Raw genomic sequence first — 15297 nt, forward strand, 5'->3', positions numbered from 1 at the left:
GTGGGATGGATGGATGGATAGACGAGAGAGAGGACAAGAGAAGAGAGGAGAGCGAGCCTCCGTATTATGTCTCGTGCTGGGTCTGTCTTTGGATCTTTCCCCCTTCGATCTTCAGATCTTCTCCTTGTTCCCTCTTTCTGTTTTTTGACTTCTGCCTTGCAGTTCTGCAACCCTGTGGGCCACGTTTTCGGCTCTCTGCTTCCTTTTCCTTGTCTTCGCTTCAAGTTGCTGTCTTGTACACGAGTTCCTTTTCCTTCCGTACAACAGCCCCAACCTCAGCCTTCGAAACCTAACTCAGTCCTTTCGACGCAAAGTCGTCGCGGTAAGAGTCATAAACGGTAACAAGAGTGTCGAAGCCGAAAATATACCCGTCTCTCATAAAACAGGGACCAAGCTCAAGGAGGAGGGAAGAGTGTCGACTAATACCAACACTAATCTACTGCGGGCCGTTGCGAGAGAGGGAGAGAGCGGATCAACGAACCTACTTGTACTTTTCCCTACTAGTTCCTTTCGCCTCTTCGGTCTTTCGGCTAGAGCTGGGCCTGGTCTGGTCTGGGGTGGTGGTGGGTGAGTGGGTAGTAGGGGTTCGCGCTCCTTCGTTGAGTTTGTCGTTGGGTTAGGTGATTTGATGCAATTATCCAGTCATTTCCATGCCAATCATACACCCCGGGTTACGCACGCGGCTCCTTGGTTCAAAAGGACCATGGAACTCTTTTAGGAAGAGGCAAAAAAAAGTGTAAGTCATGCAGTCATGTATGCAAATGGCGACAGAGAGGCAAGAGGAAGGTAGAAAAAACTTTTTAACTTATTTCCTTTACCCCAGGCTTGCCTCCCCCAGGGGTCCTGCGAACGACGGTGGAATGGACAACCTAACCGATAGCCGTCTCGTTGTGTGAATAAGGTAGGTCCCGGCTTCCTTTACTAGGCCGGGATAGGGCTGGTTTACGTGAACCTCACTAGTTCTTTGGGTTTCGTAAGGTATTACCATACTACTACACAGTAGAAGAGAAAAGGATTCGCGAGTTCGCGTTTTCCTGATGGTAATTGCTTGATGTGGGTAATTCAACCGAACCAAACCCCGGCCTTATTTCCCTCTTGTTCTTTTTGTTTTTTTTGGCCATCCGTCTTTTCAGATCGACATATGCCTTTCAGGCATCTCTCACACCATGCGCCGCTCTCTTTCATTTTACTTTACGCGGTTAGGCTATTAGCATGATATTGGTGGGAATAAACTGAACAACCCCGGGGAATTGGTCATGCTGTCTGTCGACATGTGCCCTTTTCTGACAAGTTCATGTTAGTCAAGGGCGTCGTTCGGGGCGGCTCAAGACGAAGTCGCGAGCCCAAAAACTGACCAATGGCGTATTTCAATTAGTCGATGAAAACCCAACTTCAAGAGGTCTGGACTTTTGGTTGCCGAGAATCGGCGTCTCCAAAAGGCAGTGAACCCCACCACCGAAACCAAACAATACCAAGAATTATCATGAATCAGTCAGTCCTTTTGGCCCAGCAGACCAGATCCGACCCATGACACACTTGTCCAACACCGAACGTGCCTTGAGTCTCTGAGACAGGTAGATCCGTAGACACATACTCGGAACACTCTCTCCTGGTCTGTAGAGCCGCATACTGCAAGACATAAAGCAAGAATGCCTTACAAGACGACCACCCTTCAGGTTTGGGGGGGGGGGGGGACTTACTTACCTCATACAGCATATACGGCATACCGCACTGTTTGTGTTAAGTGCCTAGCCTCCTCGGCTCCCGCTTCTCTAGACGAAAGAAACAACACTGCCATTGAACCACAAATTATCGAACAACGCAATCATGACATTATATCCAGGACGCTATGTCCAATGATAATCCTCCCCCCAAATGTCTTTCTCTGATCGAGATCTGAGGAAGAACAAAAAGGACATAACAATTGCTCATCCTTACTCAAATCAGATAGTGTATGACACCTTCAACTATCGTACACAAGCGAACAAAGTGGTGATTTCACTGTTGACTTGAAAATCCATGACCCGCTCAGTAGAAGCGAGATCATGCCGTTGATGAGAATGCACGTTTGAGAAACGGAGGAGTCATCAACGGCACCCGGCCGGCAGCGGAAGATAAAAAGAAAAAGTCAGACTCTGTTTCGCTCGCCGGCTCAACCCCACCTTCCCGTCGCTCACCTGTGCTACGTATTAGGAGGCATGCGCTTTCCAATTCGGTTCCCGCCAGCCGCCGACGCTTCACATCGACCCTCGTGTCCTTGGTATGCCCGCCCGCCCACGCCGGCTCCGGCCGCGTCACAACTCGACAGCATTCCCCCCCTCGCCCTCCTCCCCAAAACCGCCCAAAGAGGTAAGGTAGTACCTCAAGTAGTATGGGGTTTCCGCCGCACTGTAGGATGAACCCCAGCCATAGCTTAAGCCTCAAGCATCAAGCCACGGTCTCACTTGCTTACCTACATTATGATACATCCGCTCCAGTCAATCTGAATCTGTGCACTAGCTACCAACTTACCTGACTATGATCCGCTCGCGGCTCACTCAAGAAAGTTCGAGGTTACCTTGCCTCGCCCTCGCCCGCCCCCCTCACAAGCGACCGGGTCACCAGCAACTTACCTTACCTTACCTGGGTGCCTTCCATAAGGATAGGTACCGGTACCCAAAACTTTCTCAAGTACCTGCCTTTTCGAATGCCGGTACCTCCCACGTGCTGTCGCCTTGGAACTGTCTTGGTACGTGCCAGCCAGCCCCATCCATATATTCAAACCCACAGAGTCACAGTCAATCCGGGCCTTGGAACATTACAACACGGAGAATCCCGCGCAAGGGGAAATGCCACCGCATGTCTCTTCATCCCCGCCATACCTAAGGTAGCCCGGGCATCACTCTCGTCTCACAGCTTTCTCACATTCCCCTCTTGCTTCCTCTTTGGCACTAAATCAGACCTGTCAACCCCACCCGGATCCGTCCTTTAGGAAGGAACCCACAACAGCGGAGCACCACCACAGCGCGTACCTACAATATCCGTGGAGGGTAAAGTAGGTATCCGTCCATAGCAACGCCAGAATACCAGGCTTGCCAAGGGCACCGGACGCAGCGCCGTAATCACACGAACAAATCGCATACATGCGCGCGCGGATGAACATCCGATGAGTAACCCAGAAACGCAGAGTAAAATCGGAGTACACAACCGCACCTCAGCTCAAAGCAGAACGAAACGAAACGAGCGATAAGTACCCGGGCGCATGAAAAGAAACAGATTGATCCAATGTATTCGGGTTGATGTCTCGCAAGGTCGGCAAGCCCCCATCGCAGACCGATATTTGTTTAGCCCTTACTTCCCGGGCCCCTTCACTTCTCATTACAAACCTTTCCCACTAAAAGGGGCTCCGAGGCTACCAAACGTAACAACGTCTGATCATCTCATGGTAAGGTCAAGGAACATGGAACATGGGACTTGGAAACTTGTAAAGTCCCCTTCGGAACCGCGAGTCGGAACCGATTAACCAAACATCGGCCGAAGCTTCCCCACCCCCGCCCGACCGGTCTCATTACCACTGCTCCTGCTGCCAGTGCCAGCTGGCAGCTGGCAGCTGGCAGCTGGCAGCTGGCAGTTGGCAGTTGGCAGCTGCAAGCAACAAAGGGATAAAAAAAATGCATCGTGATTTTCCACTTTCCCCTCTCTGCGCTCCCAGGTAGCTTGCCCCTCAGGACCTCCTCAACACGCGCGCGCCGTCTAGAGAGGGGAAAATAATAAGCTAAGCACAGATGGGAAAGGGTACTCGCTACGTCAGAACCTCTCCCCCCCCCTCCCCTTCTCCCCAATAGGGCAAACACCCCTCATCGACATCGACGATCGAGATCGTATAGTCTCCTGATCTTGATCGTCGACCTTCATCGCCCTTATTTTCCCCCATTGTGTCTCGTTTTTCTCTCTCCTCCCCCCCAGCCACCATTCTCTTACCGCCATTTATTGTTCCCCCCCGCGGGCCTGCAACTCGTTTAGTTGCCTGCCGGTCCCTGGCCTTGTAGGCGTAGGTACCCATATCCAGAGGCACTATCAGTACGCCCTCATGGAATCATTTTTACCCTTTCCGAAAAAGCGACCACGTGCCACGTATCCTCAGCCTCGACACTGCAGCAGAAACTACACGCTTACCTAAATGCTCATCGATCTCACGTGTCTTTGCTGTCCAACATCTTGTCCCCTGTCAGCCAACCGTGATTAATATCAGACCATGAAAGCAAACAGAGGCAAGGGCACATTCAAATGCAGCATTCGGCCCGAGTCGTCGTACATCTGCACGCCTGGTAGGGCTAGAAAGGCTGGGAATATGAGATATCGTCCGTCCCCCTTGGACGACCGTTGGAAAAAAAGGGGGGGGGGGGGAATAGGACAAAAATTAGCCCATAAAGATGGCCCCCATAGTCTGGTACGGATACCCAATTCTTCACTAGGTACCAGCGTGAAAGGGATAACACCCCTGGACTGCCTGCCTTAGTGCTTCGGCATGGACCATACCCTCCCATCAGTGCGCATCATGACGTTCTGATCGAGACATTCTCATTTGATATACAGCCGAAAGAGGCTGAAGTGAGAGCCAGCCCATCTCAACCCCCGCAGATGTTTTTGTGGGTTGACACTGTTAGGGGGGCTCGACTTGAAAAGCTTAGAGATCAACTTCTCGATGTGTTAGATGAGAGGCCAGTCACATGCTTGAGCCCAAAGAGGTGTTCGCCTCAAGCCACTGAATAATGTCGTCCTGTATTCCAGATGTAGAATCACTGGTCCTCTTGTGTGGTATCAAGAGACCCGCCATATGCCGTATAATTCGAGTTCGTTGAAATATCACGATACCTGGCCATGATGTCTGTATAGTTTGCCTCAACTTGGATTTGTCAAGAGACTCGTCCTGTGAACTCTTTTCTTTTGCGCCCCTTTTCCGGGCATAGTAAATTTCCGAAAGGCACAAATGGTGTCCTCAGATGCAACTTCATGCTTCCCTTCTGCCCGTGCAACCGCAGAACATGAATTCGGGCATTCGATGTCTCCTGCGCCCGTATTTCCATATTCTTGCCGTCCCGTCCCTCGTGCCACTATGGAACCTTAAACGAGCTATGATGTGTCAAAGTCGGCGTCGTTGCTCGTTCGTAGTCATACAGCCGTGCTGCTCCCAACGGCCCCTGGTCTCCCGATACCACGCAAAATACCGTCGTTGGTAAATCTCTGTCGCCATGGGCAGGATGTAGACCCATCGTGCCGTCGAGGAAAATGCGGCAATTGCGCAGACATTGCTGTCTTGAGCGTTGCTCATCAGTCTAAAGACGTCATCCTCATGTGAGCCCAACTGCTTCGCCCAGTCATTAGCCTCGTCCATCATACCTCTCATGCAAATAAGTGTCGGCCTTCCAAAACATGCATCGGCATCATCTCGGTTTTGTAGTGTCATCGTTCAGTAGTCGCTTAAGGGGAACCCCTGACTCATGGTGGTGTACGCCATCCACGCCATCCTGTATTTCTCCATCCACGGCACCGTCCATCTCCCCGTCCACGAGCCCCTTCACCTTGATCGACTCAGCGGGGCCAGACTGACTGCGCTCGGTAGAGATAAAGGCTTCAATCTGAAGTCTTATCGTGTCAAGAAAGGCCAGCCGAGCCGTTGCGTCGAGTTTGGAAACCGCCGATTTTCTGATATCTTGGGGTCAGCTAGTTCAACGGAGGATAAAGAAGCCATAGGGCTGAGAGTGCTATACAGTAGCTCGATTAGGGAGGAAAGATCCTCGTCGGGAGGGTCTTGGTGGTTTGTGGTTGTCTCCGATGTAGGGGGTTCGGCTTGTGCAGAAGCCAGCTGGATGAGCAGATCTGCGTTCTTGATAAACTTAACCAAATCGTCTAGATCGGTTTCTATATTCAGAGTCCGCACCCGCCTGATAATTTCGACGGATTCCGGCTCGGAGCGTATGGATAGAAGGCGGAAGAGCTCTTCAAACAGAGAAAGGCGGCGTTGAAGCTCCTCGTGTTTTGTTTTCAGGGCGGCGAAGCGTGTGACGTCGGGACCGGCATCGTACTCGCACCGGGTGCGACCCATGCCCGCGCACAAGGAACACACAGGACGTTGGCCATCGCATTTTGATTTCCTGCGACGGCATGAGGTGCAGGCGATTTTTGTCTGGGGACGTCTTCTTGGTGCAGAAGACGTGGTACCAGTGGCAGATTGCGGGGTTGTCTCCCGTTCCGACGACGCGCTGCTGGCTGCTGTTGGGCCCGCAGGTAAAAGCTCGCGCTGTGGTTTCATCGTGAGCGTTGCCACAGGACCATGGGCAGGCCTTGTGGGCAACCGAGATAGCCACAAACAGTGGAAAAGGAGGCGTAAATATTATGGGCGTAGGCGTGTAGCTGGTACGGCGAGGTCTGCGTATTCGTCGCAGTAATCGAAATGGCGCGGGTGGACGAATTGAGAGAGGGCACAGCCAGAGCCAGAGCCAGAGCGGGCCTCAACCACCAGACCAGATCCGCCCGCCGCGTCGCTTGGTAAGTCTCAGTCGTTTTGACGGTGCGTGTCATACTGGCGACCCGCTGGCCATGTTGGAAGTGATTGAATCGTTCTCGTTATCGTCGTGATGTTATTTTGCTGTTGCAGGTGTTTGGGAGTGCTGGCAAGGCCCGTCCCGACGAGTAGTTTCTCAATTTCTTGGGAGCTCGTGAGGCAGACAGGTATGACGAAATAGATGGACAAGACTCAAGCCAAATCCGCGTGCCCGTTGCTGACTGGGCCACTTGGATTGTTCCGGTGCCGGGAAAGCTGCCGCGATGCCCCCTAGGTAAATAAGAAAACCAAAAAGGGAAGAAGCGAGAAAATAATATTAATAAACGAAAACCACATAAAAGAGGTTAAGTTTGGCTCGCAAAGCTCCCCAAAGCCATGGAATCATCTGGCCATGGCCAGGCCAGCCCATTAGCAAGGTAGAGGCTGCTGCTGCGCGATCCATCCATCCACAGAAGGGACAGAATGCAAGGATGTCGTAGGGTGCGAGTGGCTGCTGTGGCTATCGAGAGTTTGCTGGCGCATCGGAACCCGGCTCAGCTGTCGGTTCGTGTCAGCAGCCCAGCTAAGAATTAGGATTAGACACTCCCGAATCTGCAGACTCTGCCTATGGGCTGCTGAAACCCAAGCCTGGTGCACCCGAGAGACGACGGATAATGAACCAGTCACTTACGACTGCTTTCGCTGGAACTCCGCCAAAGGAAATAAGGCGGGGAAGAGCACGACGAGGCCTGAGGAAAGAAGAAAAGAAAACAGTTGAGCGCAGGAGATCATTTGGTTGCACAAAGACCTTGGTTGCGCCAGTTGTAATGCAACCCGCCAGCAAGTCGAGGTACATGCGGCACTGCTAATCAGGTCGTTTTTAGCGTCTGCAACAGGCTCAATCGACCGTTGATTGGTGGGGGTGGTTCCAAGATGTTCAGCCGAACCAGGACGTCTTTGGAGTGGGGGGGTTTGTACCCCCCTTCAGAGCGCTTCTCCAAATTGTCGTTGTGGTTGGCTGACTGCATCGCAACATTGCAGCAGAGATTGGTGCATAGAGCACAGCACAAACCCGCCATGGTCAGTGCAATATGCCTACAGCAGTAATTAGCTTGTGTCTAGATAGAAAAGGGAAAGTTATGATTGGCATCGTGAGAATAGCCGTGTCTAGGAAAGTAGAAATTCAGGGAGGATGTAAAGTAAACAAACAGACTCTGATCAAGGTTTCGACGAGAGCCCATTTCTTGACTCCTCGAGCGAGAAGTAGAGGAGAAGGGATTCTCAGAGTAAAGAATGAAGGAAAGCCTACCTCCTTGCTCATATTGCATCTTGTGCTGGATGCCGGTCATCGTAATATCAGCTTGCCATCTTCCAGATGCGAGGCTAGCTTCAAGAGTCCTTCACTGTGCCTGAGGTTCAAGACTTGCACCTTGTTCGACCTTCTTTTGGTTTTTCCATCAAGCGACGAAATGCAGGGTGAGTAGGCTTGCTTTCGAATCCTCTCGCTACACCAGCTGATGTTCTCCATGAAGCCCGATGCTCACATTGCTAGCTGTTCTTGCGATATATCCTCGAATCATCTCGCAGTCACAGTCTCCGTGTTCGAGAATCTGGCTTCTCAGAACCAGAACCTCGTTTTTGAGCGCTGCTACACAGGCATCGAGATACATTCGCTCTTGTGTGACTCGCTGTTCTTGAGCGGCGAGATCTAGCTCGTGTTGTTTTGTCTTCTCGCGGCATCGCTTTGCAGCGGCTCGGTTCTTGACGCGATACGTCTTTTTCCCTTCCGGTCTTGGTGAAGAGTAAGTGTCGTAGTCACTTTCCTTGTGCTCGTTGGCGGCCTCGATGCCATTCGTGTTTGTGTCGTAAGAAGCCGTGTACATCGATAAGTCGTGTTCTCTCGCTATGAGGCGTGCCTTCTTCACTGGTGGTTGACTCATTGGTTCCGGCTTTCGACCTTTAGACGTCCTCGGCGTGTGGCATGTTGCTGTTGTTCCTGGGGTTAGGCTAGCCTGGAGTTGAAAATTGGATGTGTAATGCCAATTTTGGCCTAGAAACGGAGGGTTGTCAACATGATTTGGCCATAAATGAGGTGGGTTGTGTGCCATGGGTTCAGTTGGCTGGAAGTCTAACTGCTGGTACGTAGGCCATGCTTCGCGCTGGGTTGTCCAAGTGGCCGTTGAAAAGTCTGACGTAGTCCCTGCAGTTGAGTCGAACAGCCGACAGTCCTGAATCTCAACTTCCTGGTGCACGGAGACCATCGAGAAATCAGTCGCGTGGCAATCACATCCAGACCATCGCTGGCACTGGTGAGACTCGTTGATAGGTGATTGGACCGGCTGTTGTGGTAAAGTATACAATGACACCAGCTCAGGGTAGGCTGACTGAGCCATCATATTGCCTACCGCATGGGCAGCAGAGTGTTTTTCTTCTTGTTCAGTTGAAAATTTGTAGATTTGGTTTCTTGCAAGCCTCTTGGTAGACTCTGAGTAGGGTAGGTTGTCTTGAGTCTTGACCACGGTGCTAGCGGAATCCGATAGAAAAACTCAAAACTTGGCTGGAAAGCAACTAGTATCTAGGTTAGAGAACATATGAGTATTTTGAGCCCAGAAGATGCTGACAGAAGATGGTCGAGTAAGTAAAAAAAAAAAAAAAGATGATTAGTTTTGGAAACCAGGGGTGGAAGAGGAGGAGGAGGAGGAGGAGGAGGAGGAGGAGGAGAGGCAGGGGGAGGAACTCCTGGCTCTGGCTCGGGGTCGGGCGTATGGTGCAAAGTCTATGACAGGATACGGGCAACACAGTGACTGGGGTTGAAATGTCATGCCGATAAATGGGGATGCGATAGGATATTTGAGCGGGCCCCCAATGAAGGAGGTGCGAGAAGGGCTCCTGGGAATATGCGTGTCGGGGGTTTCTACTGGGGCTGGACTGACAGGGGACAAAGTGAGAGAATAGACTTACAGCTGTTCCACCCAATGCAAGTCTTTTCACGCCAGGCGACCTGAGTTGCCAGATGTCTCAAACAACAGACAGAACCGACGGACGGCGCATTACACCTACACGGGGTGGTGTACACGGAGGGAAGTTGTGCTGCTTGCTTGGAGAGATGAACCTTTCCTCGCATGGTTGTCATAATTGGTATCTTGTGTATCGAAGCAGCAAAGACGAAGGGGAGGGTGGATAAGCATGAGGGCGGCAGCTGAGGGGCTGGCCACTGCAGCGGAAGTAAAGGGCCAATGCAAAGTTTTGATGGTAGGAAGACGGCAGAGTCGGGATGTGTTGGTAGCGGCCAGCGGTATGGTAAGGTAAGTAGAGTGAGACGGCCGAGAAAGAGGTCGCGTTGTGAAGCTGAGACTAAAGACCAAAATGCAGACTGGAATGGGGTTGAAGCCGGAGCCGAGATTGGAGTTTTGCTGGGAGTCAAGTTGAGCAGTATCCGTTGATATGAGAGATCTGTCAGCAATTGCGAGAGATGGCAGGGCTGTGTGAAATGTAGGTTTTGGGAGACAGTGTACAATGCTCAGAGGATAGTCGGATAAGAAGGAGCAGTAGTAGCAGTACGAGAAGACGCTGGTATTGAGTGGGTGAGTGATAGTAGTGGTGGTGGTGGACGAGAAGGAGAAGGAAGAGGTGAGGGTGACGAAACTGAATAGCCAGTGACTCGGACCGTGGTTGCGTACGGGCCTTGCTGCGTAGACGGCAGCAACACAACAACGGTGTCCGCGACAGGGAGAGCAATGGATGGGACGTACTGGATGTGTAAGGTAATGTTCCGTACGACTGGATCGGTATGGGAGGACCGAAATGAAGGCAGGAAGGTAAAGTAAGTGGTTCTTTCTGTTTCCCGATAGGTTGGGCAGGCGGTTTTTGGAAAAGAGTACGGCGAGTCGGCCAGTGATGGATGCCCAATGTGGCGGAATTCAATCCGGTGAAATCAATGTTGCTGATTGGTCGCCGGATCAAACTCCGGCATGGGAAAGGCGCTGGGTGGCAAAGTCTTCTTTCCATTATGGTAAGCTAAATCAGGTAGGTGCTGGGCGGCCTTGGGCCCTCCTGCCCCGAGAAAACAAACCATCCATTCGTGTCCAGTTCCATTTAGTACAGGTACCTAGGCAGGCACGCTCGGTAGGGCGCTCCTCCCATATCCCTTTTCAGGTTGGCTTCCTTCGCTTCCCGGTCCCGTACTCTCATGATGCCTTCCATCCAACTGCCCAGTGTCTCCCCCCTCCCCCCCCCCCAGTAATTCCTCAGATCCCACCCGACCTAATCTTCACTCCTTCAACCTGCTGCATAGGACTTGATGCCACCCACAACTTGAAGGTGCGCACCGGCGCTTCATAAACCTGGAGCACTAAGGCATGTTATGCTTTGACAGCAGTTACCTTGCCGTTTCTGGGTAGACAAATTGTGCTCTGCTTCCCCGCATTCACAGCATGTGTCAAGCCTCATCGTCGCATCTTTGCCACACTTCCTCCGTTCCAACCTCAAAGTCAACGTGGCGAGGTTTCTTCCCTCCCATAGCCAGATCTACACAGTAGGCACGTAGGATGGCCTGAGCCGAGATCTACTAAGCTTGATAGTGCAACGAATCTGGAGACGACTTGCGTCGCCATCCCAAAGATGCCTTGCCTTGGTTGACCAAGTTCCATTGTCTTTTCTCTTCCATTGTCCGCCTCTGCTACTTACCTATGGGCGGTGGATTTTGGAGTAAGATCATCTTGGTCTACCTATGCTTGGCTGTTAATGGAATGCGTGTGAAGATCTAGCTCGCTCCAATAGGTATCAGACCGGGAGTTGCATTACATCCGGCTCCAACGTGCATCTGTCAGTATCGTACGTCTGCGCCTGCGTGGACCGCTTATCACGGTGTGCTCAGCGTGGCTTCTTACCTGCAGTTCCTCAAGGTAGCTTCCTTCCTGTAGGCGCCGTGATGAGATGCATTCCTCACCTCACCGACGCATCCATACCCCTCCCCTTCCATTCAGCTGTTCGTCACACTTTTCTCTACCTTACCTTACATCAACGTAGCTTTAAGGCAGCCAAGGAGAAGAAATGTCCATAGCCAATCGGTCTTAACTCCTTCCAATCAATCCTCCATTTTCATCACATGTAATCATGCCATGTGATCTCCGGTAATGCCCATCCATCATCGCCATCTCTATCTCTACCTCCTTCCCCAGACCCCATCCCATTAGTATCGCCATCGCGGCTTGCAGACACGCACACTTTTGCTCCCAGCAGAACCTCTCGCGAGTCACCCCTCCGTGCCAACCACTTGCCCATCTTCGCGCGCTTACCTACCAGAAACGACTCTGCCCCTCTATCGGCCGCTGACGCCCAACCAATCAACGTCAATGCGACGTGCAGGCATCAAGAGGTGGTGCGGCTTGCCTTGTACACTACTCGACGATCCTGGACCAAGATTCCGTCTTGATCACCCTTGTCCACAAAACACCCGGACCAGATGTTCTGTCAACTAATCCAGTAGCTACGCCAAAATGTTATCATAACCTATGCATTTCATCCTCCATCTCCACGTCTCGGCCGGCCCCTTTCCGTTTTGCCTCAATAACCAACCCACGATGCCTCGCAGACATCCTCGTCCTCGTCCTCGTCCTCTTCATTGATGACCCTCGACAGTCATCAGTGTTTGATCTGACCATGCCAAAATCAAATGGTTAAATAAATAATCACGTCTTGAAGACATCTGTTACTGCGAGCGAATCGACCCTACGGCACCGAACAACTCAGCGCTGCACCAGACAGCCCAAATTGGGAACATCCCCGCTATCGAAACAACGCTCTAAATAGAAGCCACAACGATCTCGATGCCACTTCTCCTGCCCAAGGTCCCTTGCCTGCTACCCTATCCAGCATCGAAACGCCCCGCTCTTGATTTCCATGGGTAATAATCCCCCACCTTACACCATTGCCGTCAGCCTGATTGACGCCAACCTCATGCACCACGTCTCTGGTAACACAGCATTCCGTACTTGTCTGCTTTCATATGGAAGATTGGTTCTTTGTAATTGACCTACTGCGTGTTAAGCCCTAGACGAGAGAGCATCTTTCCAAGAGAATCAATAACAGCTATGTTATACCTTGCAACAAGGGTAAGGGGCAAAATTGTTCTCGACAGGGCGAAACCTTCCTCACTTTGCATGATAACTCCAAAGTACTACGGCATCTCCGAAGCAGACGCGACCCTGCTCCCCGAGCCAATGCCGAAGTTCAGAAATGCGAACATCCGACATTGTTCTGGATGTGCTGTGCTAGCCATGGGGTAGGTGGAGTGGTTCGCATCCTGAAAGCAACTATCGGAGTAATACATTGTTGTGAAGACACCACTGCCACTCAACCAAGCTGTATCATGTCACTTTTCCATCAACCACATGCAAATGGCATGCTATCATATGACACCAAGCACACGCCAGACTTCCAAAGCTTCACTGGCGGCAGCATCAGCCCTGGTGCTGGACGTTACACATGCGGATCATGCAACCGAGACTCGGAAAAAAGCACGTACACCAGAATCTTCCCATTTCACATTCTTATTGACCGCCGTTTGGCATAGCCCATCGGAGTTTCTAACAATTGAAGCAATCAGACCCGGATAGCAGATGGAAAAAGCAAGTTCGAAAGGCAGGTTGACAACACGCCCTTTACTGTTTACGCGCCATCATGCAGCGTTCGAGCTGAGAGAGCATCTAACAACTGCCGAAGACGAAAGCTAAACGCCACGGATGACAAAAGGCAACATCGGTGAATTATCGACCTGTCTTAGGTCGCAAAACGCTGGATCCCAAGATGGTAGCTATGTCTCACCGTTCTGTTCCACTCGCTTCAGCACTTCGCCTCAAATTGTACCTTAGCGACTGTTGGATATGTTTACTAGCTCTTCAACTGCGGACTACACCACCTGAAAGCATTCAATATACATGATCAGAGGGGCTCTGCCGGAAATTACAGATAACGTCGGCGAATGAAGGCGACACGGCCATGTTCACATTGAATGGCGCCAGAAGAACCAAGAGAACAACCTCCGCCTATCCCCGGCCGAATGAATTGCAACGCCTACCTATCGCGATGACTACAGATGCCCATTGAATGCATCTACCAGGGCCTTGACGTGATGCTGCGTGGGTGGACTGATTTCTGCTCACTCACTGCGCGCAGAGTCGCATGCATATCCAGGAAAGGATATTGTTAGAGATTCAGGGACTCGTCGAATCCTACTTGCCACGGCGGAAGCTCCGCTCCGTGGCAAGCCTCTCTCTCACATGCATCCGACCCAAGGATCTCTTCGTATGCAATCATAACAGCGTCCGCAAGCCTGCTGATTCCTTCCTACGACTGCTGTCGTTGGAACTTCCCGGGATACCGACTTGGCCTCCCGATCGAAAGCTGATTGATAGATACTCAATGGAACCCTTCTGACCCTTGACTGCAGGGAGCTTCTACGGCTACATCCGCGGTGATGTTGGTGTGAACGGATTATTGGACAGCTTATGCCGAGAGCCAACTAAAGTATGACGGAACATAAAATGGCAAAAACCGCAACCAATCAGCCGGGGTAATTCGGTACAGGGGTGTGTACGCCCCATGGGATCAGCGATAATTGGGCGATGGAGGTCTCCAGATGTTGCCTTCCTGGTTATACGTGGCAAAGCATTTGGATGCGGTCTCTAAAACCATGTGTGTTGTTGGTTGTTGTCCTCAAGGGATTGTGATTTGCAAAAAGATACTCTTCGGTTGACAGCGGAGGGAAAGCTTCTGTTTTTTTTTTCGGACTTTGTACCAAGCTCTACTAACCACACTACCATAATTCACCAGATTATACCAGATCATGGTTAGAAGGCTTTCAGGGTTTTGGCTTCATTGCTTCACACACTTTGAGATATGTTCCAGCTTTTTCACAGACGGACCGACGGACCTATGACCCGGGCTCTGCTGCTCACAAGCTTCTGAGTGTGCTTTTGTGGTCTGAATGGCATCAATTGCAGACGTACCATCCCCGGTGTGCTTAAACAGAATAAACTTGCGAATGCGTTGGTACCGTTACATGCTTGACTGGTTTCAAGTAGGGACATGAGCATAGTTGGATATGCCGAAAGGGGGCAAGACAGGCCAGCTTCGCCTGATGGCGATGGTACAGAGAGCCCCCAACGTTTTTCTTGCCTCGTGTTTGGTCATGTCGAAGTCCGAACGCCCGTGGGTTTCTGCGAAGACCTTGAGACTAGAGCCTTTTCTCCACGGATCCGCGGCAAATTTGACCACTCTTTCTTTTTTTCTTTGCTGCGGCTGAGGTGACGGGGTGAAGCTGAGCTTTGTCTGTTGTATAGGGATAGCCTAGATCGGCGGGTTTTCTCTCCTTTCTTTTGATGTTGGTCGGTACAGCAACGAAGCTGATGGAAACATGCGGTGTAACGAATTTCAGCAACGCAAGGCCAGACAGGAACGAGATACGACGGTCTTTTACGAGATGGGTACTTTTTGGTACGAGGTGATACGTTTCCTCTGATAAGCACACCTCTCCTTTCGTTTTCTCGAGATTGAGAAAAGTAGTCGTATCAATTGCTGTTCTTCGGCCAAAACAGCTTTTGAAAGCCCCTTTTGTGGTAAGGTAGGCAGGCATGCCCTGCCTCTCGTCCTCACCTTCCAAGAACCAGAGCCTAGAGGCCACCGTTAAGATGTTTGACCCTTTTGCTTCGATGACGACTCAGAGAAGTGTTTCAAAAAATGATGTGATATAGACAGAAAAGCGTTTGGTGAAG

The 15297-nt window shown here is 51.3% G+C and overlaps 3 protein-coding genes across 3 annotated transcripts; all 3 read right to left on the reverse strand.

Annotated features, from left to right (window-relative positions):
* Nucleotides 1–5626: 5626 nt before the first annotated feature.
* BDZ83DRAFT_646075 (uncharacterized protein) lies at nt 5627–7315 on the reverse strand (the record flags this gene model as incomplete). Its single annotated transcript, XM_060509917.1, has 2 exons — nt 5627–6323; nt 7215–7315. The coding sequence occupies 2 exons, from the start codon at nt 7313–7315 to the stop codon at nt 5627–5629; spliced, it is 798 nt and encodes a 265-aa protein (XP_060371629.1).
* Nucleotides 7316–8028: 713 nt separating this feature from the next.
* BDZ83DRAFT_746507 (uncharacterized protein) lies at nt 8029–8463 on the reverse strand (the record flags this gene model as incomplete). The annotated part of the gene is made up of 1 exon (XM_060513280.1): nt 8029–8463. The coding sequence occupies one exon, from the start codon at nt 8461–8463 to the stop codon at nt 8029–8031; it is 435 nt and encodes a 144-aa protein (XP_060371630.1).
* A 5816-nt stretch (nt 8464–14279) lies between these two features.
* On the reverse strand, nt 14280–14631 carry BDZ83DRAFT_597975 (uncharacterized protein). The gene has a single exon (XM_060506927.1). It carries the CDS (start codon nt 14617–14619, stop codon nt 14437–14439), a length of 183 nt encoding a protein of 60 aa, XP_060371631.1. The 5' UTR covers nt 14620–14631; the 3' UTR covers nt 14280–14436.
* Nucleotides 14632–15297: the final 666 nt, after the last annotated feature.

The sequence above is a fragment of the Colletotrichum acutatum genome, assembly GCF_030867785.1.
Source record: "Colletotrichum acutatum strain CBS 112980 chromosome Unknown BDZ83scaffold_2, whole genome shotgun sequence".
Lineage (NCBI taxonomy): Eukaryota > Fungi > Ascomycota > Sordariomycetes > Glomerellales > Glomerellaceae > Colletotrichum > Colletotrichum acutatum.

What these genes read in the sequence shown, in the direction of transcription:
- BDZ83DRAFT_597975 (XM_060506927.1), bottom strand. Translation starts at nt 14,619, where the DNA reads ATGCTCATGTCCCTACTTGAAACCAGTCAAGCATGTAACGGTACCAAC.